The sequence below is a fragment of the Eublepharis macularius genome, chromosome 8, assembly GCF_028583425.1.
Source record: "Eublepharis macularius isolate TG4126 chromosome 8, MPM_Emac_v1.0, whole genome shotgun sequence".
Classification (NCBI taxonomy): domain Eukaryota; kingdom Metazoa; phylum Chordata; class Lepidosauria; order Squamata; family Eublepharidae; genus Eublepharis; species Eublepharis macularius.
This window is the reverse complement of record NC_072797.1, coordinates 110418259-110442254: the sequence shown is the minus strand read 5'-3', so window position 1 is coordinate 110442254 and position 23996 is coordinate 110418259. Positions and strand designations below refer to the sequence as shown.

Below are 23996 nucleotides of genomic sequence, written 5' to 3'. Positions count from 1 at the left end.
ATGAGATCAAATGAAGTCACCTCAGCAACAGTCCCAAGAGCCCAGAAGTTTGAAAGGGCGCTAGGACCCAGAAATTCACACGAAAGCCAAGCCACTCCCAATACTTCTACAGAGAGGTTTTGCAAAGGCTACTTCCGGTAGCAGTCAGAACCTGTCTTAGAAGCTTCAACCAATCCCGTGGCTTCATCCCGCCCTTTTGCCTTAGAACACACTTCTCATTGGAAGATCGGATAATTGTGACGCCACACGTTCTAAATGGGCGGGGAATCAAGGAACTGCCATCGCTTCTTCAACTTCAAGTTTACGAACAGAGCATGCGCACCAAGGGGTTTAGCCCGTTTGTTCCCGCTCTCTTTGCCGCTCTACCAAATATTCCAGCCAACAACATTTAAAGAGCTGGCCATGAGACTGAAAGAAAGTCGCATGAGAGGTGCAGCCTTTTTTTCCTAGCTAGTACACACTTCTTAAATTCCTTCCTAAACAGCCCAATCCTGTGCGTATTTAATCAGAGGTAAAGCCCCCAACATGAGATGGAGTGACTCAGTAAAGGAAACCCTATGGCCTTCCATTTGCATGACTTGAGCAAAGCTGTTAGGGATGGGATATCTTGGAGGTCATTAATTCACAAGGTTGCCCTACGTTGGAAGCGACTTGATGGCATATAACACACACACAAATCCCAGTGGACTAAATGCACTACTCCCAAATTAGAGTATTTAGACTGCAACCAAAATATTAATATACAAAATCTGAGTGTACAAACCAAAATGTTATTTTGCAATCTTTGTTAATGCTAGTAATGCAATCCTACACACAGTCACACCATTCTAAGCCCATTGACCTCAATAGGTTTAGAAAGGTATCCCAGTACTACCCTTTATTGGGGCTAAATTGACACAAAACATTATGCAAGCTTTAGAGATCACTAGTACCCTTCATCAGGCTGGATGTTACAAAGTTTAAAAAGATAGAAGGGTGGAAAGCAAATTCTGAGGAATGCAAATAGGCAAATAGCTTAACTTTATTGCTGGCATGGTGTAACTGTGCTTTAGGAATTTGCTATAAATCAATTTTAAGTTAGTAGCTGTTAAGATTTTTAAAACTGTAATTCATTAGCCCTGGGCTATTAAATCAAGTAGATAAATTTGTACTGTACATTCTGATGTCATCTCCTAAACATTCATATATAAACTGACAAATTATAAGGATTGAGGGATGGTGGTGGTAGAAAGTACCATCAAGTTGTAGCTGCCATTGCCTGCCTCTGTGTAGAGGCCCTGGACTTTCTTGGTGGATTCTGATCCAAATATAAACCAGAGCCAACCCTGTTTAGCTTCCAAGGTCTGACAAGATCGGGCTAGCCTGAGCCAACAACACAAACCATGAAAACAATAAGATTTACTAGACAAATTGCAACAGGGATTAGTATTCTGCAAAATTGCCAGACACCTGATATTTCCTTCAACCCATGGGTCTTTCTTTCACTAACTTGGGTGGATTTTCAATCATAAATTACAACTTGTTTATATTTTGCCTTTCTGCCATACAAACAACACATGTAACAGTTTAGTTATTACATATTTATTTATTTATGTCATTTATAGTCCACCTTTCTCCTCCAAAGAGTTCAAAATGGCACATGTGGTGTACTTTTATTCCAACAGTCCTATGACAAAGATTGGGATGAGGGTCATGAACACCCAATGAGATTCTCCGTCTCTATCCATTCCAGGTCCATTACTCCACACTAGTGCTCATTCATTCAGGCTCATGGTGATGACATTGCTATTATATATGTCTTGAATTCGACAGTACTTAACTACATGCTATGATTTTCAAAATGATACAGTCTCCATTATAACTGGGAAAGTACCAAAGCATCAGATATTTTGCTGTCATCTTCAAGAACAATATTTCCTGGCTCAATGATTCCATGAAATATGTATGGAATTACAGAACTGAGACAGAGAAATTATGAAGTTTGGGGGTAACTGCCATAAACACAAAAACAGTCTTATTCAGGGGACGCTAAATATCAATTACCTAACACTGCAAGACAGTATCTGTTAATTTTTAACTAAACTACAATATTTAACTGCAGTACAGTACAAACATGATACTCTTGATTACTATGCAAAATCTTCAGCTGCCACAGACTGTACACCCATGCGTGCAAGTATTCATTTATCAAATATATTAAGAAAATGTATATGCTACCTCTCTAAAGACCTGCTCAAGGATAAAATAATTTTAAAAATTAAAAAATAGTAAAAAACTATCAACATTAAAACCAGCAATAAAACAAGCAATGAAACCGGAAGATAAATAGCACAATAATAATATTCAGCAGCATAAAAAGTTAATTTTAGTAAGGAATATAAAATAGGATTAATACAAGAGCCAACAGACAAGAAGATCATAAAAACCGTATCTCTAAAAGATGCATTTTCCAATTAAAGGCCTAGTTACAGAGAATATGTTGGCTTTGCACCTGAAAGATAATAAAGTAGGCACAAAGCAGGCCTTAAGGAGGAGGACACTACAAAACTGAGGTTCTACTATTGAAAGGACTTATCTCTGATTGCCACCCACCTCTTCCCTGTAAGCAGAATCACAAACAGCAGGCCTGGGAGGAGGATCAACTGGTAGTAGGGTTGCCAGCCTCCAGGTAGTGGCTGGAGATCTCATGGAATTACAACTGGTCTCCAGGCCACAAAGATCAGTTCACCTGGAGAAAATGGCTACTTTGGGGGGGAACGGACTGTATGGAATTATGCCATGCCAAGGTCCTTTCCCTCCCCAAACCCCACTTTCTCCAGGTTTCACCGCCCAGATCTCCAGGAATTTCCCAACTTGGAGCTGGCAACCCTAACTAGTAGGCTGGACAGTACAGAAGAAGGCAGTCTTTCAAGTCATTTAGGGCCTTAAAGTTTTGAATCAAACAGGCAGCCAATGTGGATCTTTCAGCACAATGTATGTGCACAACGGTGATACAATCACTATATCCAGCCCCAACAATAGCCTGACTGCCACATTTTGGAACAATTGATATTTCTGCACAGAAACTTCTAAAGGCAACCCCATGGCATATTGTAGTAACCTAATCCGGATATGATCAGATTATAGATCTCTGGGGTCAGATCACACTTTTCAAGGAATAGTCATAGCTGGCATATCAACTAAATCTGATGAAAGACACTAAAATGCCACAGAGAACTCAGCCTCCCATTTTAAGTCAACAGTAAGCACTGTTCAAGGCTTCACAGAGAAAAAAATGGCCCTGGTGCAATGACAGAAGCATTTGAACTGGATATGATATCTGCAGGGGCTGCAAGCACGTTTGCCCATTTTGCCACATGCCTGCTCAGATAGGGGCTGCTGTAGCATAGTGTTAATTCATACTAGGCTAGGCTTTGAATCAGCACTCTGCTGGATTGACTCTCATAACTACCATGAGCTCAGCAAGTGGCCTTGAGTAAGCCACTCCTCTCAGAGCCGAGCTACAAGTGACGCCTGACACAGGTTAGACACTTGTCAGCTTACCTCAAGTTCTGATGGGAAATGTAGGCGTCCTGGTCTTTCAGCTTGGCTCTCCATTTAATTGAAGTTTACAGAACCCCCACCCCCACACACACCCCCAGCAGAGGGGAAGGGGGGTGTCCGGCTAGAGCCCGACGCCTGCACTCCCCTCCTGACCACATGTTCTCCCTCCCATAAACTGCCGCTCTGTAAACTTCAATTAAATGGAAAGCCAAGCTGCAAGACCAGGATGCCTACATTTCCCATCAAAATTTGAGGGAAGCTGACAAGTGTCCAACCTGTGTCAGGCGTCACTCGTAGCTTGGCTCTCAGTCCCAGCTCCCCAGCTATATTGTGAGGATAATGATAAAGTGATTTTGTTCATCGCTCTGAGTTGGGCACTAATCTGTCTAGAAGGACGTATAAAAGCGCACTGTTATCATTATTATTATTTATTACTATTTCCCAGGCCTGCCTCCTCCTGCTGATCAGCGGATGGAGGCTAGGGTAGCCAGCCCCCCTCCCCTCAAGGCGGAAATCCACTGCCCTCACCTGCCACTCCCCTGCCCTTGGTCACCTGGCTAGCAGGACGGGAGTGTCAGGATGCTGGCTGAAGCCATGGGACAAATGGTCTATTGTTCATGGGACAAATGGTCTATTGATGTCACTTTCAGTTTTAAAAAGAAGCAATGGGGCCAAATCAGCCCCAAATATAGCAATGTTTGGGCCAATTCGGCTCTGCTAAGCCCCCCTCACTTCTATTTTAAACCAAGTTTAACATCAGTGGAAAGCCCCCCGGAGCTTACATGCACACAAAAGCATGCACATGAAAAAGGAGGACTAGCAGTTACCCCCTAGTTTGAGGGTTAGGGAAGTAGCAACATAGCGGAGGAAGGATTGCTGGGAATTCGCCCACCACCAGCAGGCATCTGCTAAGCCTAAACAACATATATACTTTGCATGATTGCGGATGGGCAGCCATGTTAGTTACTAAACTTCTATATGCTTTATATGGATTTGATTTAGTGTGTAGCTACTTGGGAAAGGGGAAAGCTAGAAGTTTAAATAGGGTAACAAATCTCATGAAATTGTAGGATTGCCAGCTCCAAGTTGAGAAATTCCTGGAGATTTGGGGATGGAGCCTAGAGAGGGTGGTATAATGCCATGGAGTTCACCTTCCAAAGCAGCCATTTTCTCCAGGGAAACCGATCTCTGTAGTCTGGAGATCAGATGTAATTCGAGGAGACCTCCAGGCTCCACCTGGAATGTTGTGGCCCTATGAAACATTCATGCTACCATTTTATCCTCAGTGGTTCCAATCTCAGTGAATAAGTTGCACTTAAGTTCTACTGAAATCAGTGGGACAAATCAGATGCAGATAAACGGACCTAAGCCTGACTAACTTGTTGGATGGGGCCTATGTCCGCAAATATAGCTCCACTACAAACTAAACAGGCACACACCATTTCTACTTCCTTTACGTCTTCTCATAAACATCCAGTCTGACACAGTCGTGTATGACATGAAAGTTTGTGTTAACAGAAGTTGGGCAAAACAGAAACACAGTTTAGTAGGACTTTGACCTATTTCAATCAAGTTTAATTTCATTTTCTTTTCCCTTTCTGATTATTCTTGTTTTGGGGACAGTGTAGCAGGCAGTACAGTTGGGGAAAACATTCAAGACTCACAATATAAACAAAATATGACAACTGACAGAATGTGATGATAAAATTCTATTTCTCTTCCACCTTGTTTAATTGCCACAGTTTCTATTTAGCCCTGGTCCTTGCAGGCACAGTATTTAAACTACATTCCAGTCCTAGGAATTGTTCGCCTTCTAGCAACAACTGTATTATCAGTGTGGAAAACCTGGCTGCATTAGGATTATTTTTTAAAAACTGAATGGCATCAACATTAACAGCTCTGACTTTTCTAAAATGATTTAGTTCAAATAGTGGGCCCTTGCCTCTAGGCAAAGCACCCAGGGAAAATCGTAAAGTAAAGACCATTACACTTGATTCTGTTTTTAGTTTGCATTTGAATCTGAAGAATAGAAAGACAATTTACTATATTGTCACAGGCTAAGCAATGCTTTTCTTTTTCAGATTTTCCTCCCACAGACACCACCAATAGTCGTAATGATCATGTTCTTTTAAAAACAAGAAAAGTACATAGCCTGTAATGTGAGCCACAGCTCAGCTCTAAAACCAGCCCTGACCTGGGACTCTTTAAATGCTACTCAGATGACTTTCCCCCGTTTTGGACATACACATAGAGTTTAATCTAGTATACACTGGCTCCTGCACACAGGGAGAGGGGGAGAGCTGCCAGGAAGGAATTTTAAGTAGTTACTACATATACTCAGTACTGACTGGCATCATTAAATTTAATGAACAGAGGTAGGAGGGGAAGGTGGCATCATACAGTCCGATCTCCTCAGATCTCAGAAGCTAAGCAGGGTCAGTACTTGAATGGGGGACCACAACCAGGGAAGACTCGGAAGAAGAAGACCACCTCTGCCTCTCACTTGCCTTGAAAGCCCCTTCCTGGTTTCACAATAAGTCTGTCGCAACAGCACATATGTAAGAATACAAGTAGATTTATTTATTAAATAGCTTATTTCATCATACTTTCATCCAGTGATTCCAAGGGCAGCACTGTAGCCTCACATCAAATCTAAGCGGTTACTTAAACTGGGAGGGAAGAACAGCTCCTGAGACTCTTGGCTGAGCAGGGATTTGAGTCTACGTTTATAGGCAAGCAAGAATTGCCTTGCTGGATCAGGCCACGGTTCAGCACTGTGTTTCCAGCAGCAGCCAAACAATTTCCTCGGGATACTTACAAGAAGCACATGAAAGTGATGGCCTTCTCCTAATATTTGTCCCCAGGAGATGATATTTATGAGGCACATTTGCTCTGTGAATAAAGGTTTGATTTTCTCATCAGTTCACAGCCACTGACATGCTCTAAAATGTTATTTGTAAACATTAAAAAGGTACATATCTCTGCTGCCTTTTCCGTGGGGGAATGCAGGATTTGAACTTATGACTGCAATCTAAACAAAACTGCCATGGCTTTATGACAGCCAAACTAGTAGATCACCACATTCAAACAAATTACCAGAAAACAGAAGGAGCCAGCCTTGCTGTACCGTTTCTACTCATGAAGAAGGCATTTTAGGAAGTGTTAACAGTTCTCACCCCAGTATAACAAGCTGCAACTGCCAAAATTCCCTCTTCATTATTAAAGATGCAAGATTTGGTTATCCAGCAACTGAGCTAGTGCCTCATTTCTAAGTGCTTTACAGAGAATCCTAAGAACACTTTCCTTGGAGTAAGCTGAACAATCAACTCAAGCAGGACTCTCAGTAGAACTGTTTATGGTTGCTCTCCCAGATATGCTGCTGAATGCTGCAGCTTGTAGCATAAGGTGGGAAGAAGACAGTGTAGTGTAGTGGTTAGACTAAGATGTGGAAAACAAGGTTCACCTCTCCACTCTGCCATGGAAGCTCTCTAGGTGACCTTGGGCCAGTCACACGCTCAGCCTAACCAACAGGGTTGTTGTGAGGATAAGTGGAGGAAAAGGAGAATGACGTAAGCCTCTTCGGGTGCCTACTGGGGCATAAGACAGGGTATAAATAAAATAAAGAAGAAGATGCTGCTACCTACTCCATCCAGGGGGCGTTTCAGGCAAGAGACAAGCAGAGCTGATTCCCCACTGCCTTCCACCATAATCGGCATAGCAACCTTCCTCGGTGGCCTCGCCCACCCAAGCACTGACCATGGCCAAGGCTAAGCAGGGCTATTCGGGCTGCTGACCCTAAGGTGGAGGAGGGGAGAAATTCTGATCAAGCCTCAGTTGACCTTATGAGAGGCAACCTTATGCTAAAATCCAACCAATATCTGCCTTTATACTGACAGCCTCTCATGACCCCAACCCAGAAGTTTACCCCACAATACTCTGTGAGATCACTTTTTACCAGAGATACCGGCTGACAGGGCTTCCAATGAAACAAAAATGAGACCTCTCCTATTACAACTGAACATCAAGAAGACAAAAGTAATGACTATCGAGGAATTACACAATTTTAAAGTTGACAATGAGGAAATGGAAGTTGTTCAAGATTTTCTATTTGGCTCAATCATCAACCAACAGGGGGACTACAATGAAGAAAAAAGAAGAAGATTGAGACTTGGAAGAGCAGCTGTGAGGGAGCTAGACAAGATCCTTAAAGATAAAGATGTCTCTCTGGGAACCAAGACCAAGCTAATCCAAACTATGGCATTCCCCATTGCCATGTATGGATGTGAAAATTGGACAGTGAAGAAAACTGATTCATTTGCAATGTGGTGCTGGAGGAGAGTTTTGTGGATATCATGGAAAGACAAAAAGGCAAATAAGTAGGTACTAGATCAAATCAAGCCTGAATTCTCCTTTGAAGCTAAAATGACAGAACTGAAGCTATTGTACTTTGGTTAGTCGTGAGAAGACAAGATTCTCTGGAAAAACCAATAATGCTAGGAAAAGTGGAAGGCAGCAGGAAAAGAGGAAGACCTAAAACGAGATGGCTGGACTCAATAAAAGAAGCCATGTCCTCGAGTTTGCAGGATCTGAGCAAGTCTGTTAAAGATAGAACATTCTGGAGGTCTTTCATTCATAGGGTCGCCATAGGTCGGAGACGACTTGACGGCACATAACACGCCCCTCTCCCCCCATGAATGGCTGCAATCCTATGCACCTTTCCTTTGGAGTGACAGGGGGTGTGGCTTCTAAGTAAACACGCAGAGAATCGGGTTGTAAGCGAGCGCCTTGCTTCACTTCAAGTGAGTCATTTGTCCCCCCCCCCAGATGCGCACACGCCCAAAATGGGTGGTCGGTGCAGGATATATTGGAAGAGGCAGGTAAACCCCTCATAGACGAGGAATCATTTCACATAGGATCAACACTCCCCCCTCCCCATCCAAAAAATTCGCTTTTTTTGCCTCACGGCCTACGGGAGCTTTGCAACAGAAGGGGAAGCAGCCGAACGAACCATTCTGCCTGCAAACGGGGGGGTGGGAGGATAAATTTCTGCCACAGACTTTTCCTGGAGCGGCGCGGCTATCGTCGTAGTTGGCCTCATCAAACCGGGAAGATAACTAGAGCAGGCGAAGAGATTTCCCCCCCTTCCTTGGGAAGGTTTGTAGGCCTGCCGTGGCCCGAGGGCTCCACCTCCCTCCCCTCTTTCCGCGACTCTCTTTGGTGCCAGCCTTGAGCGAGTAGCGAGCGAGCTTTTTAGGTGGCTGTCGCGAGGCGGCTCAGGCGCGAGCTGTGTTTAGCCTGCAGCGGCCGCTGTTTTGCTGTTGCGAGAGGCGGCGGCAGTGGGGGGGGGGGAGAGGCACGCGCGGGCGGGCGAGCGAGCAACGGGCAGCTGTGCTGTGGGGTTGGGGGCTGTGGCGCGCGTGCGCGGGCAGGTAAGCGGGGTTCGAGGTGCGAGAGCCTCAGGGTGGTGTTGGTGGGGGAAGGGGTGGCGGGGAAGGTAGGGGGGAGGGCTGCCTCCTCGCTCGGTGCGGGTGAGGCGAGCTAGTGAAGGGAGCATTTCTTCCCGCCAAAACGGATCGGGGTAGCGGGGAGGGAACTGCGCTGGCCTGACAGCACCGAGAGAGGGGCCGTTTGGGCGGCATGTGTGGAGCGGGCTTGTTGCCGTGGGGAGGAAGATGGATGAGGCGGGAAGGGGAGGAAAACCCGTGTGTGGAATGACTACGTTTCGGCTCGCTTACCTCAGACCTGTCCCACCCTGCCCCCGTTTTCTCCTCTCCCCCTTTCAGAGTTCGCCTTGAGAACGCGCGGGAGCCCGGCCGGTTCTCCCCCAGCCAGCCACAACATGACCCGCGATTTCAAACCCGGGGACTTGATCTTCGCCAAGATGAAAGGCTATCCCCATTGGCCAGCTCGGGTAAGGCGCGACCTCCTTCCTTCACCTCCCCTGCGGTCCTCTTTGCCTTGCTTGCAGAGACCCATGTCTCCTCTGCAGCTGGAAACCGGCATCCTCTCGAAAACTCTTTATCCCCCTCTCTAACGAGAGTCGTCTTCTGAAGTGGCTGCTGCTATTGTCCTCCTTGTGTTTTCGTTCTGAAAATTCGTGTCAGCAAGGGGCAGGGGGTGTGTTTGTGGGGGTAGAAATGACTTCTAGATCACATTGTGGATGCCCACATAGGCATTTTAGTATTGTAGGAGGGTTGTGCCCTCATTTGTCATGAGTAAGCAGCCACCTCTTTGCAGGACTTCCATTCATTGTTGCATAGCACTTTTAAAAAACTTTAAGCACAAGGGCAGTCAAACATTTGCTTTAAAAGGGTAACTTGTCAAAACTGAGTGGGTTGTTGATAACAAACCTACAGGCATCACTCTGATTTCAAAGGCTAGAAGAATGTTGGAAATGTGGTATGTAACTTTTGATTTTAAAATTTTGAGAGAAGGCCTAACAGTGAGCTAAACTACAAGAGGCAAATTACATGAAGACGCTCACGTGAAGGGGACTCCATAATGTTAGAGGGGAAGCTGAATTTTAGAAGAGATTCGGAAGGTTCTGTTAATTTCCCCTCTCTACAGAGCCAGCAAAGGTCTCCTCAGAGGTTTTGTTTGTTTCCTCTTCTCCTCCTAGAAGGGGAGGTGAAACTGACAGAGCCTTTGGGAGGCAAAAAGGAAATTAGCAAACAGTTGGAACAGCAATCTTTCCTGGCTCTGTAGAGAGGGGAAATTGTCAAAGCCTTCCAATATCTTTTAAAACTCAGCTTCCCAGTTAACATTGTGAATCCCTTCAGGAGCACATCTTTGTTTAATTCGTATCTTGTAGCTTAGCTCAGTGTCCAACTTGGAACTGAGAAAATTAGATGGTAGTCTGTGCAGTACAGCTGATAAAGTTTTATCCAAAAACATACAGAATCATTCTGTTAAAAGTAGCTCCTCTATCTGCAGGATTAACAAAAATAAATGTACCACATAAGCAAAGCAAAGGTAGATCAGAGTACAAATCATGATTTTAGACAGCCACCTTGTAGAATAAACAGTTCATGACTATTCTTCTGGGATACAGTATAAAAATAAAGGATGCTCTGGTGGCTCAAAATCTTTATTTTTTTTCTTCTGATTCTTCTGCATTTATTCTCCATATATACTTGGTCTCATCTTATTGGTTTGTCCTAATGACTTCATACACATACCCTTGGGGTTTTTTACGAACCTGCATCCTGAAATTACGTCTGTTATCTGACATGTCTACAAAAATTTTGGATCCAACACCTGTTGTGATGTAAAACACACATCTGGACTAGATTCTCCTAGAGTCTTACAGTTCTTACAGTGTTTCCCTATTCAATAAAAAAATCACACCAATATTTTCCAATTGTAACATGTCCTGGTGTGGTTTTAGTACAAAATTCTCAGATCTAGAAGATCCATGTCATGGTTCTTTCAAGATTATTTTTTAATGATAACTTCATCTAATCTTGTAGCTCTCTAGCTGTAATCTTGGTGCGAGTTACCAGAAACAAAGCAGTGTTACAGTACTTCATTAACATAAAGTTATCTCATCTTGAGCAGCAATAACTGGGAAATCACTTCTGCAAGGTGAAGTGCTGGGGACTGATCCTAACTGTAAGAAATCTTGTAGAAGGCAAGGTACCACTTCCTTTTAGCTGTCAGTCATAACAGTGGCAGAATAACTGGGAAGTGATTTCCTCATTAATACAGTAATTTTATCAGTTTGCTTTCTTTGGTGTTCAAGTCACCAGACTTTGTAATCACATTTAGTAGGTCTTATTTTCTATTCTTATTCCCAGTTTACATTTCACATTTGCTTTTCCTTAATTTGATAACATATACAGTGTTGATATTGAGGAGAATGAGGTAGCTGCCCCCAGTGAGCAACTTTTGGACACTGTTAAAAAGACAATAATGAGTCAAATTGTTTAGCTTTTTATTTGCTTTGAGGAATAAGGGGTGAAAATCAGTAACTGAAAACATTATAATATTAGAACAATCTCAGTTTCAGGTTCTTAAAATTCCCATAATTTGTTTTTAAAGGCATGCTCTACCCCCTTTTCATTGTGGAGATATAAGGGGAAAGGCATACCTCTGCAAAGAAAAGGGATAGGGATTTACTTTTTAAATATGAAATCTAGAATTCCAGAGAGTGTAAAGCATATTGTCATAAGAATATTCACTTGTCATTTTTAAAAGCCCCCCAGAATTGTTGGAGTTATGTCAAGCATCTGTTAAGTTTCTTCATGATACACATTCACTATCATTAACAGGCAACATGATTCATTTTTTTACCAGATATGATAAATTCAGTTCATTGTAATAGATGCAGTAAAGTGGGGAGTTAGATCCATATTTAAAAACAGCAAGAAATGCCTATGGTGTGGATCTTATATGCCATGGATCTTATGGTGTGGATTTTACATCCTTCAGATGTGGAATTTCTCACTACAGCTGTTTAACAATATGGTGGATGATCTTTTTTAATGATAGTTTTATTATGATCTAACTATGATTCAGAGTGTTGAAATCTTGGTTCTGCATGAAAAAAATCATAAAACATAGGTACCTTTTAATATGGGCCTCTGTGTGGCTGGACTATCAGTTGATGCAAGAATCAATAGCTTTTAATTACAGTGTAAATAGGGATAGAGAAGAGAAGTTCTGAGATATTCAGTGCACTCTTAAACAGAGTTACTCCAGTAAAAAAGAGCAAGAGTCCAGTAGCACCTATAAGACTAAAAAAAATTGTGGTAAGTTATGAGCTTTTGTGAGCCACAGCTCACTTCTTCAGATACTGCTAGAATGTGAGTCCATCTGTCCTTATATCTTGGCAAGTGGAGTGATTGCTAAAGCCAAATGATAATAGCCAGTGGATGACAGTGGCAGGCATGAATGAACAGGGTAAGGTATGCAGAGAGGTAGTGGGTGTGGAGAAATCAGCATTGGTAATGAGACAGGAAGCCAATGTCTCAGTTCAGGTTAGGTGGATGCATTGACTTGAGCTTCCCTTATCAGTTGCAATTCAGCAGTCTCTCTAATCTCCCTTTGAAATTTCTCTAGAGGATAACTGCTACTTTTAAGTCAGCCACTGAATGTCCTGGAAGGTTAAAATGTTCCCCCACTGGTTTTTTGACTTGAGTGACTCTGTTTGGAATTGCACTGATTGTATATGTAAAAATCATCAAGTTCTGGATCCTTATCTAGGCTTGTTGCACGGCAACATGCTAGATCTATGATTTTATCATGTCGGAGGTTTCATGAAATATATGTTACGGATGATTTTATATAGTTTTAATCTAGAAATCCTCTGGATCTCTGTAGATACCCTTACTCAGAATCATTCATACTTTATTTACGTAAGCATTTACACCTCAGTCTTATCCATTTCTTAAGGCTTCAGTCTCTGCACACTTGCTTGGAAATGTCCAGAGTAAACAGTCTTGGGCTCAAGCTGTATACATTCTTTTCCCAAATGTTTTTCCTGTAAGACTCAGATTATGGTAAGTATATTGAAAGAGAGATTTATCACCTCCGATGTCTTTATCTCCATAGTGCTTGTGTCAAGTATTTCGCTTTACCTGCCCATCTTTAAGTGCTTTCCTTTAAGATATTTTTTTCTTTCCTTAGGTCGATGAAGTTCCTGATGGAGCAGTTAAGCCACCTACCAATAAAATGCCTATATTTTTTTTTGGCACACATGAAACGTAAGTCATATGGAGTCAAAGTTATATTGGCTTTGGAAAATCTTGACTGTAAAATTATAGATAGTATAAACAGTCTGCCAATTTTTAAAGATTTTAAAAATGCAACTAAGTATATTGTTAAAATTATTACGCAAGGTTGAATTCGATTAACCTGACTTATCTGTATATATTCAGACTGTTTTCTAGGTGCAGATCCCAGTTTGTTAACTTGTATTACATTGCACTTGCAGTGGTAGTCTTGCAGCAAAAACTGTTCATGCTTCAGATGATGACAGGCAACGGAAGAAGGGGAAAATGTTCATGGGCTCCTGGCTATGGACTCCAGGACTGTGTATCATACTTAAGCCTGACACAATAGGGATCTGCCATGATTTGTCCTAAGTTGTGGCTGCTGAAGCTTAAAAGGAAGGAGCATAAGAGTAAACTGGCTGGTCCTAGAGATGAAAGGTACAAGACAACCAAGTGTGCTGCCTCTCATGTTGGTCTCCCTCATGCTGGTTCTCTGTCTTGAGAAACTATCTAGCCCAATCTTTTCCCTCCATGTTTCTGCTGCAAGTGAGCATGTAAGCAAAAGTGACCATAAAAGTCATAGGTGGAAGGAAAGAAAGAACATGCAATATGGAAAGGGTAATGGGAAAGGGCCACTGGGTAGCATAATGCATATATAGCAGAACTGCATGTGTTAAAATTTGGCAACCAATGCATTTGACTGCAATAATTTTAATACCTGACTCTTCTGCATAGTTTTTTACTTTTGTTCATTCTCATTATATCTCTTGGTTTTCTAAAAGCTGTTCTCCTATTTCTGTAAATAGAAAAAAAAAGTGAGAGACCCACAAGACCTTGTGGGGGAGCATCTTATTTCCCCCTACCCCTCTATTTCCTCTTTCCCCCATATCCTTGTTGAGGAGCTTTATATCTCTTGCAGGAGGAGCATTACTTTTAAACACACATGTGGTAACAAAAGAGTCTTTTTGTCTATTTTAAAGCAATATTCTAACCTCTAAATCCCAGAACTGTGTTAAAAGGGCTGTTCTCTTCTTTAGCCTCTTTTTACAGCCATCTGACTGAAGAGGAAACAGTAGTTTGTTTTTATTCCAGGTGTAAATTGGAAACCATGTATCCTAGCCAATAATCACTTACTGTGGTCTTTAAGATTTTTTTAATTTATTTTACTTAAAATCGGTCTAATCAGTCTTGAAATAGACAAATTTACATGATCATAAATATGCAAAAAATAATTCCATATGTCAAAAAATAACAGAAGCAGATAAGCATACATCATAATTCCATATCCTAAACATCTTAGATCTAACAATAAAATACAGTTTTAAGAATTTCAGCAAAGTGCTTATGAAAGACTAGTACAACTCAGTGCAACTCAGGTCTAAGAGATTCAGGGGTCTTTAGAAGTGGCTATTTAATATAAGTTAGTGATATGAAAGCCGTATGATCACACCAAAATTCTCTGATTTGTCAGTATCCATTGATCCTTTGAATTTCCCATGAATTCTAAGCTGAAGATTTGCTCATAGAATAGATGTAGTGGACTTTGGTCTTGTTCAGAACAAGCTGTTGAGATTAGTCTGGGCATCTCTGTTATCATTGTGCCTTATCTTTATTTAGGATGTATAGCAAGAACTTAGCAGAAAAAAGCAGCTATCTTGCAAATGAAGAGCCAGTGTGGTATAGTGGTTAAAGTGTCAGACAATAATCTGGCAGAAGTAGGTTTGAATCTCTACTCTGCCATGTAAGCTTGCTGGATGACCTACCTTGAGCCAGTCACAGACTCTCAGCCTAACATACCTCACAGGATAGTTGTAGGGATAAAATGGAGGAAAGGAAAATTATGTAAGCCACCTTGGACCCTATTGGGGAGAAAGGTGAGGTATAAAATAAATAAATTTATGAAAATAAAGCTAATGTCAGGCCTGCTTTCTTTTGTTAATTCAATATCTATTTCAAACCAGGATCTGCAACAGGCTTGTCCCTTTTCCTGCTACTTTCTCTTTCTGCTCACCCACTTTTCCTTTTTCAGAGCTCCTGTGATCAAATGACCTTGAGCTATGACCAACCAGAAAATCTTCCTTTAACAGCCCTCCTGACTTCAGCTTTGCCTGCTTCTTTCCCTCTGGCAGTCCCTCTCTGAGAAATCTCTGGCCAAGTGGTGAGGTGCCCGTAGCCAGACCATGTGGTGGGAACCTGCAAGGAGTTGAGTGGAGGCACCTTGCTTTCTCCTGTATTCTCTGCTCATACTATTTTCTCTTTCCCTCTTCCTGGCAACTCCAATATTTTCACCTTTCCCTGTTTTCTTCTCTCCTTCCCAACCATCAACCAACCTACCTTTTATCTGCCCATCATCTTCAACTGTATTTATTATTTATAGAAAAGAGCAAGAGTCCAGTAGCACCTATAAGACTAACAAAATTTGTAGTAGAGTATACCTTACTACATTTTTGTTAGTCTTGGTGCTACTGGACTCTTGCTCTTTTCTACTGCTACAGACAGACTAACATGGCTACCAATCTTGTTTTATTATTTATGTCATTTATACCCGGCATCTCTCCCCAAGAGGTGCTCAAAGCAGTTTACATCATTCTTCTCTCTTCCATTTTATCCTCACAACAGCCATGTGAGGTAGTTAGGTTGAGAGGGTATAATTGGCCCAAGGTTACCCAGTGAGCTTCCACAGGAGCGTAGTGATTTGAACCTGGGTCTCCCAGATCCTAGTCTGAAATTCTAATCACTACACAACACTGGCTTTTGTGGGGCAGCTACTGTTGAACACTGGCTGCTTTGATGCGTCATGCATATCAGGTGGCAGCCCGTTTCCTGGTGGTTGCAGGGCTTGGCTCTGATAAGTTCTCACTCAAAAGCCAGTAGCCCTTGAAAAGTGCTTGTCTCTTGCCTTCTCCCCCTTTTCCTGATAGAACTGGCAATAGTGTTGCAGTTATCTATCAGTGGCCACTGAGAATATTCATTTCTTAAAGTTACAGGTGCTCCATTTATCATTGAGGGAAAGGTTTTCTCAGGTTTGCAGAAATATCTGTTTTGTTAGTTCATGTGTCTCTGTTTAAATATCTGCAGATGGGGTTGATGTTGAGAATTAGCAATGTTGATGATAACTATTGTTACTCTTGTTTAGACTCAGCATTTCTCTGCCCTGTACAGATACTATAGAGGAAGATTCTGGCCTTGCAGGAGCAGGCATTCTTTAAGGCCTAGCCTTGCAGCAAAAATAGGAGTGGATGTTTAGAGCCAAACAAGAAAACTAAAGTTTGTAAACCAGGATTAGAGCCTGTCTTCCTAACAAAATGGTTCTTTACCCCCATCCTCATTTACTTACTTTTTAGTATCTTGCCCAGCTCTATAATTTTTTTTTAAAACGATATACCATCTATACTATAACTAGTATTCCGTAGTGCAACACTGTTTAGTGGTGGTAACTGTGTCTAATAATGAATTGGCAGGCTTTGCCAGCATGACTAAAGCAAACAAACAACAAAAAGAGACTACCCAAAAACAAAGTCATGGTCTCCACTTATTTGGAGTATTACATAGGAACGTAAGAAAATATTACTTGTAAATTCACTTTTTAAAAAAATCTTGAAAAAGGGAGATGAACATTAGAAAAGATGGAATGTTGAGAGCTGCTGAGTGGCAGTTAAGGAAATACACTTGGAGGTTAGCATGCTCAGGGCCCTCAAAGTTTAACCAATGTTAGGGGATGAGAGGATTCCACGCAAACCACCAGCAACCTGGATTGCTCATATCCTAGTCCACCATTGCTAGCTCGTAAATCTAGAACATCTGTTAAAGAATTTGCAAGACCTAGAAAAAATGTCTGCTGAGACGCTCAAATAATTCTAAAAGAATGAAATTTAAAGCAGGCTACATCCAAATCAACAGTTGTGGTGAGAAATAGTTTAGTATAACACATAAAGTGAAGATAGAATGTCTGAGTATTTCACTTCCTTTGTAGAGCGTTTTTGGGACCAAAAGATATATTCCCTTATGCTGAAAATAAAGAGAAGTATGGGAAACCAAACAAAAGAAAAGGCTTTAATGAAGGACTGTGGGAAATTGACAACAACCCCAAAGTTAAATTTTCCAGTCAGCAGGTAAGTACTTTCTGATCTGGAAGCATTAACAATTTGATCCATTACTTTCACTTTCTTTGGGGCCTTCAGATTTTCCTGATGGCCTTTGTACCACCACACTGTTGTAGTTAAGATACTAGATCATAAAAACGACAGCTTTAAGAAAGCACCTTTTGTAGTTTAGTGGGCCATATTCCTACTTACAACTAGATGGACATTATGCTATCCATTACATAATAATACACTAATCCTCTATGTATCTGTCTTAGAACCATCTCTCTTCCACCAGCAGCCAATACAAGCAATGGGGCTAGAGAGGATCCTCTAGTACTTATGTACTATTTGCTACCCACCTTTCCCTCTGTTACTCTGCACCTCTTTTTATTCCCTCTGGCAACATCAGCTTTATTTACAAATTTATGATCAGCCATTTTGTGACAGTTCAGAAGGAGCTGGGAGGAGGGGGTTGTTTATTTGCTAAGGAAAGAACAGAAATTGTCAGTATAAAAGGAGAGCACACCTGATGTTGGATGAGTGAGTGGCAGTGGCTAAGGAGATTACTTTGCCAGGAGTAATGTCAGGGTAGCTTCCAACAATATTTCAATAAATACAATAAAAACATTAAAACCACTTAATCGAGATAAAAAGATAAACATTAAATTCTGGAACTATTCTGTAGTCAGTGGATGCAGTTTCAGAAGCCTATGCAGACAAGAGGAGGCTTGATTCTGTGTGTTCTCTCATTAAGTGGACAATGTATAAATTAACCTCTGTATCTTAACCTATTACCATTTTTCCCAGTAGAAGATAAAAGAACTGCATTTAAACTTGTGTGTACTTTACATTGTTGTCCTGGTACTGTATTTCTTGGTTCAAGACCTCCAGCACCTTCCAGACTTTTTTTCTGTATTTCAGTGATTGTCCGTTCATATTCAATCCACTCTTGTTAAAATTTTCACTAGAAATGTTTAAGCAATTGCGCTTAAACTCAAGCTTACAAAATACATTTCCTAAATACAAATGAATTTTTTATCAGTCAAATTACTTTTGTTTTAATTGATTAGGCTGTGTGTATATTGAATCCATCAAAAATTACTCAATCTCTTGCCTTGAAATTGATTACAACTCTAACATTTTTATTTTCTATTGATTTACTTATGTGATGGTAATATTTATTCATAGCCCCATCCTGCTGTTGACGCTGCAGTTGTTAAAGAAAATGTTCAAGAAAGCAGTCCAGATGTTACAGAGGAAAATGAAAAGATGGGTCCTAAAAGGAGAAAGCCTACAGTTTTTAAAGTAAGTGATTATGAATAAATGGCATAAAAGGGCATTTTTGTGATAGGATTCTATGATCAATTTTAAAATTCCCTGATTTCTTTCCTCTTAAAATGAAATTGGAACAACCTAAGAACCTACATGGGTTTGCCACCAACCAGCCTTTTGTACCTGGAGCATGACATCAGAATTTACATTCCAAGATTCATTCTCATTCATTCATTCTCTCACACACAAACTCTCTTTCTCATACACGCTTTCACACATTCACACACAAAGTTTCTTATAACACTTGGTGACAGGCCCCTCAAACTGCCAATATTTTTTCTCCATTAAAATTTTAAAATCATTTTTCTACACAAGATAGTAAATATAACAACAAATGCCATGTTACCCTACCATCCACCCTCCTCTCCAACAATAAGAGAAGAAAACTGCGCAACGTCAGGCAGTTAGGAGTAGAGATGGGAAGGAGGTTGCAGTTCTTTCCCTTATACAGAGGTCTAACATCATTGACCCAATCATCCACAGGGGGAGGAATATGAGATTTCTAGTGCTGTAAGATTTTGCTTGGCGACCAAGGCTATCCTTTGAATCCATAAGGCTTAATGTTTGGGAAGTGCACACAGAAATTATATATAGCCTAGGATTAGCTTATTAGCTGTGAGGCACAATTTGGTAGGTAATCTAAGATTAATCTGAGACATAACCTCTTGCCAGCAGTGTGCAAGTTTGTAGTACTCTTAGAGCATGTGGACCAGATTGGTTCTAGGAGTTTGACAGCACCAACAGGCATCCCTCTCAGCAAGACCTAGACAGCTAACAGTGCAATCCTAAGAAGAGTTACTGCAGTCTCAGCCCATAAACATAATGGGTTTAGAATGGAGTAACTCTGTTAGGATTGTACTGTAAATCTAGCAGGATGCCAGTATACTCATAAAAGGGTTTTTTTTTTATGAATAAGCCTTAGATGCAAATCCAAGGTAGCAGATTTAATGGATGTAAGGAACTGCTAGTGTTTCTCTGTGACAGCAAAGGAATCCAGAGAGCATTTTGCATAGGTTGACTGTACCATGGCAGCATATCATCCAATTTTTTACTGACAAGACATGCAAGCCATTGATTATGATCATGCTAGTATATAGAAGTTTGTATAGGAGGAGTTAGTTTGAATGTGGCTTCTCAGAAACAAGTTTTTAAGGAGAACAGAGGGAAAATGCAAATTCTGTGAACATTTCTGTGAACAGGACGTTTTCTTGCACCAGCTCAGTTGAATTGGCTGTACTGACTCTCAAGGTGTAATCTGCTGAGTCTCAGTGAGAAAAGCAGACTATGAATAAGGCAAATAAAAATAAAATAAACAAGGGGCTTCTGTCCACAGTTAAGCTTTCTTTGAATATAGTACTGGAAACAGCTTGCCTTGCATCGATAATCATAGTTCTCTTTCTCAGTTTGTCTTATAGTATAGGAAGGCTTAACTGTAGACTGACAGAATGGTCAGCTTGTAGGGATGGTATGAGGCAAAGGTAATATGAGGTAAAAAAAAGGATCCTTTATTCTTGATAAAACGTTTTATTTAAGCAGAATTAGAGTTTATTTATAAGTACGTATGCATAATGGTTTCATAGTATTTCATAAGTATAATGGTTTTGAAACAGGTACAGATCTTCAAATGTTACTAAACGGTTTTAGTAACAGAGACTTATTTTTTTCCAGTTGCCCCTTAGGCTGATAATATCTACAAAGAAATGAACACACAGACTTTCCTCACATTAAACACTTCACTCCTTCTCCCTCTTTCCCCAGAACAACTATGAACAGTACACTGAATTCTTTCCATCTGAACAACTCCGACTAATTTGCAATTCACTCCGCCCCCTAGGGTACAGCTGCCATCCAATTATAATGCACTTCATTCACTCATCCAGTCCCCCACTTCTCTTACAGACCTGCTTTTTAAACCACAATAAACATATATTCAAAACCCCTCCATAATTACAGTAAACATACATGCAAAACCCCTCTGTAATTATCAGAAATAAACTCTTTGTATGGCAAAGCATTACATTTATCCTATGAGCTCTTACCAAATATCTGTAAGTAATCTATTGTGCATAGGTTGATTGTGCCATGGCAGAAAATCATCCAATAGTTCACTCACAAGATTTGCAAGCCACAGATTGTGATCACACTAATATATGTAGAATATTGTGTGGAGGGGGTTAATTTGGATATAGTATCTTAGAAACTAGTTTTTAAGGAGATGTGTTTAGGATATTTCTGTGCCTCTTCTTCAAAGTCCTGCTTGAAGTGGCTTACAGTTAAAACAATGTAATAATATAAAAGCAAGCCATTGGATAAAAATGGCATTAAAACTATTCATAAAACAGAAGAAGACCATTTAAAAAGCTGGTAAGATAAAGCCTCTAATTAAAAGCCTATGTTAAAAGATGTGATTTGGTCTGTGGCCTGAAAGAAAGTAAAGTAGGTGCCAAGTGATCCTCAGAGAGGAGGGCATTCAAGAGATGAGGTGCCACCACAGAAAATGCCATTCTACTAGCCCCTGTCTCACCTGAAGGTAGGGGACACAGAAAGCAGGCCTTGATCAGCAGATCTTAACTGGCAAACTGGATTAGGAAGAGGCAGTCCTTTTGTCTGTTCTGTTTGGATTAGTTGATCTGAACTAATACTAGGGAAATAGCTAGGTGTCTTTATCCCTTCCCATATGAAATAACTAAACTTTTAAAAAACTTTCTGCCACTTTTTAGAGGGAAGCAGCACAGAACCAGAGGAAGGACAATTGATAGGAATTCTGTTTTAAAAGTTGATTTCCACAGGCAGTTTGTGTAAATCTTAATAACCTTAAAACAGTGTTACTGTTTTGATTCTAAAAAATTTTATGGAATTATTAGTCCCTGAGCCAATGTATGACAACAGGCAGCTTTGAAATGCAATAATGTTTATTTACTGGCTATTTACATGCAAAAGAACTACAGTAGTTGAGAGGAAAAAAGAAAATTTGGTATAAGCCATTATGAGTGAAAAATATAGTATAGATGAACAACTTCAGAATGGCTATACCTCTGGTAGTTGGTTATGTCTATTTGTCTGCAGCTTTTCCCTTTATACTGACAGTTTGAAGGGAGTAAATATATATGCATTTAGGGAAATCTTGACTTGATTTAGGGAAATTTTGATAAGAAATCAAAGAGAAGGAAGGTGTACACTGAATGAGTTGTGGCACTGTAAAGGCTAAAAGATGATTTATTACATAAACATGTGACCTCAACCCTTCTTCATTGGATGGGTGCCTTTGTTAAGTCTTTCCCAGTTTTTGTTGACTCTTGCATTTAAGAAAACCGTTCTGTTCTAATTGATTTCTAGCTTAACATGCCGGACTTCAGCTGGTGAGAATGCTGCAGTTCCTTTACTCTCAGGAGCTAGAGGGAGTATGCATTCCTCTTTACAGTAGAATTCAGTTTTAGCAGAATTGTGTGCTGATCCTCCTACTTAGTGTGACTAGATTATTTATTTATTTATTAGATTTGTATCCTGCCTTTCAGTCCAGTCAGAGCTGCCAAGACAGCTAATAACTAAAACCAGAGCAATATAAAAACACGTCATAGAACAAAACAAACATACATTGTGTGTGTGTGTGTGTGTGTGTGTGTGTGTGTGTAAAAGAGACAAATAAAAAACATAGGGCAGGGAGGAGGGATTTTTTCCCCATTTTAAAAAAAAAATTATTGAAAAATTTAAAATCCCATTAAAAAGGGGGGGAAAGAAAAAAGAGAAAACGAATAGAAAAAGAAAGGGAAAAGAACAGAAACTAGAGGAAAAGACAAAGAAAAATAATACATTTGTTTTCCTTTTTCTCTAAAACACCTGTAATGTCTTTTCAAACATTATACTTGTAGTCTTATTAATACATCAAAAATGTACCTTTTCTGTATTTTCCCCCTTTTATTTAATTTTCCCAAATTTATCTTCTTAGAAATCAAGTCCACAAATCATCAGTTCATCTTTTCTCGTTTCACACAGAAAGTCAATGAGGGGTTTCCAATTTGTTATAAATGTAGGCAATGTTTTATCTCTGATCAAAGTGGTTTAGCCATCTCAGCTAACTCCATCATTTTCACAATCCAGTTTTCCATTGAAGGCAGTGCTATACTTTCCCATTTTTGTGCGTATAAAAGCCTTGCCACTGTTGTCATATATAAAAATAAGATGCCATATTTTTTTTTCCAACTGTTTGTCCATTAGGCCCAACAAAAAGGCTTCTGGTTTAAATTGTATATTGGTCTTCAAAAAGTTCTGAATTGTCATATGAATATGTGACCAAAATTTTTTTGCAAGTCCATCACAGGTCATCAAATGTTCCTTCATGCTATTCATATTTCCAGCACTTGTTTGACCTTTGACCATTTTTGCTAATTCATCTGGAGACGTATACCACCAATGCATAATTTTAGAAGAGTTTTCTTTGATTGTAGAGCCCCTTTACTCGCATATTCTCCCACGGATCCATTTGTATACTATACCCAAAAATTTTAGCCCATTTTATCATGCTACCTTTAACACATTCTTCTTCCGTATCAAATTTCGGTAAAAGTTTGTACATTTTAGAAATAACATGTTCTTTATTTGTACAAAGCTCTTTTTCAAACTCTGTCTTCTCTTGGTCAAAGCCCCATAATTTTTTTATCTGATTTAAACCTTTCTAATAACTGTGCAAAAAAAACACTGACATTTGTAACATTTAGCTATTAGGTCTTCCTTTTTAGGGAGGAGGGATCATTGAGGGAACATCAGGCAAAACAAGTCTTCACCCCGTGGCAGAAGATTGTGATATAAGACAGATGGATTTCTCTGCGGTGGGAGTTCCGCAGTGTTGACACCATGACTGAAAAGGCACTGTCTTGGGTTGCCACTTTCCTAACCTTAGAATGCAGCAGCACCCAAAGCATAGCCTAAGAAGATGACCATAGTGGTTGGGTAGGGTTGTGTGGGAATGGAAGTTTTTAACCCCTGGCCTTTTCTTTCCTTTTATTCCCTTAGAAGCTCATCAATTAACAAATCTTGAGCAGCAAAAAGTTCTTATCATTTTTTGGACACAAGGAATAGAAGGACGAGACAAATTTTGCTACTGCCAAAGTAATCTTAGAATCATTATATCTCAGCAAATAAAACAGTGTTTCTGAAGTTTAGGAAGGGATGAGTGATCAGTAATAAGTTGCTTAATATAGTAGTCTCAGATATACTTATACAAATGGCATTCAAGCAGGACATGTAACAATCCGATTAAGAATGCAAGGGCAGATTCTGTCAGAATAGGGTCTATTCAAAAATCTTCCTTTTGAAACCATCGAAG

General features: G+C 40.4%; 1 protein-coding gene across 6 annotated transcripts in view; it reads left to right on the top strand.

Moving 5' to 3' along the window:
- Positions 1 to 8310: 8310 nt before the first annotated feature.
- Positions 8311 to 23996, top strand: part of PSIP1 (PC4 and SRSF1 interacting protein 1) — a 51565-nt gene continuing 35879 nt past the window's right edge. For 2 of the 6 annotated variants that reach the window (XM_054987688.1, XM_054987682.1), the window contains exons 1-5: positions 8907 to 8972; positions 9327 to 9454; positions 13171 to 13247; positions 17230 to 17368; positions 18530 to 18646. In XM_054987688.1, the coding sequence (XP_054843663.1) occupies positions 9383 to 9454; positions 13171 to 13247; positions 17230 to 17368; positions 18530 to 18646 (405 nt within the window). In that variant the 5' untranslated portion in view covers positions 8907 to 8972; positions 9327 to 9382. Of the gene's footprint in view, positions 8343 to 8402; positions 8421 to 8621; positions 8698 to 8906; positions 8973 to 9131; positions 9455 to 13170; positions 13248 to 17229; positions 17369 to 18529; positions 18647 to 23996 lie in introns of those variants that run through there. The other 4 variants (XM_054987684.1, XM_054987687.1, XM_054987686.1 and 1 more) reach the window with 4 other exon arrangements.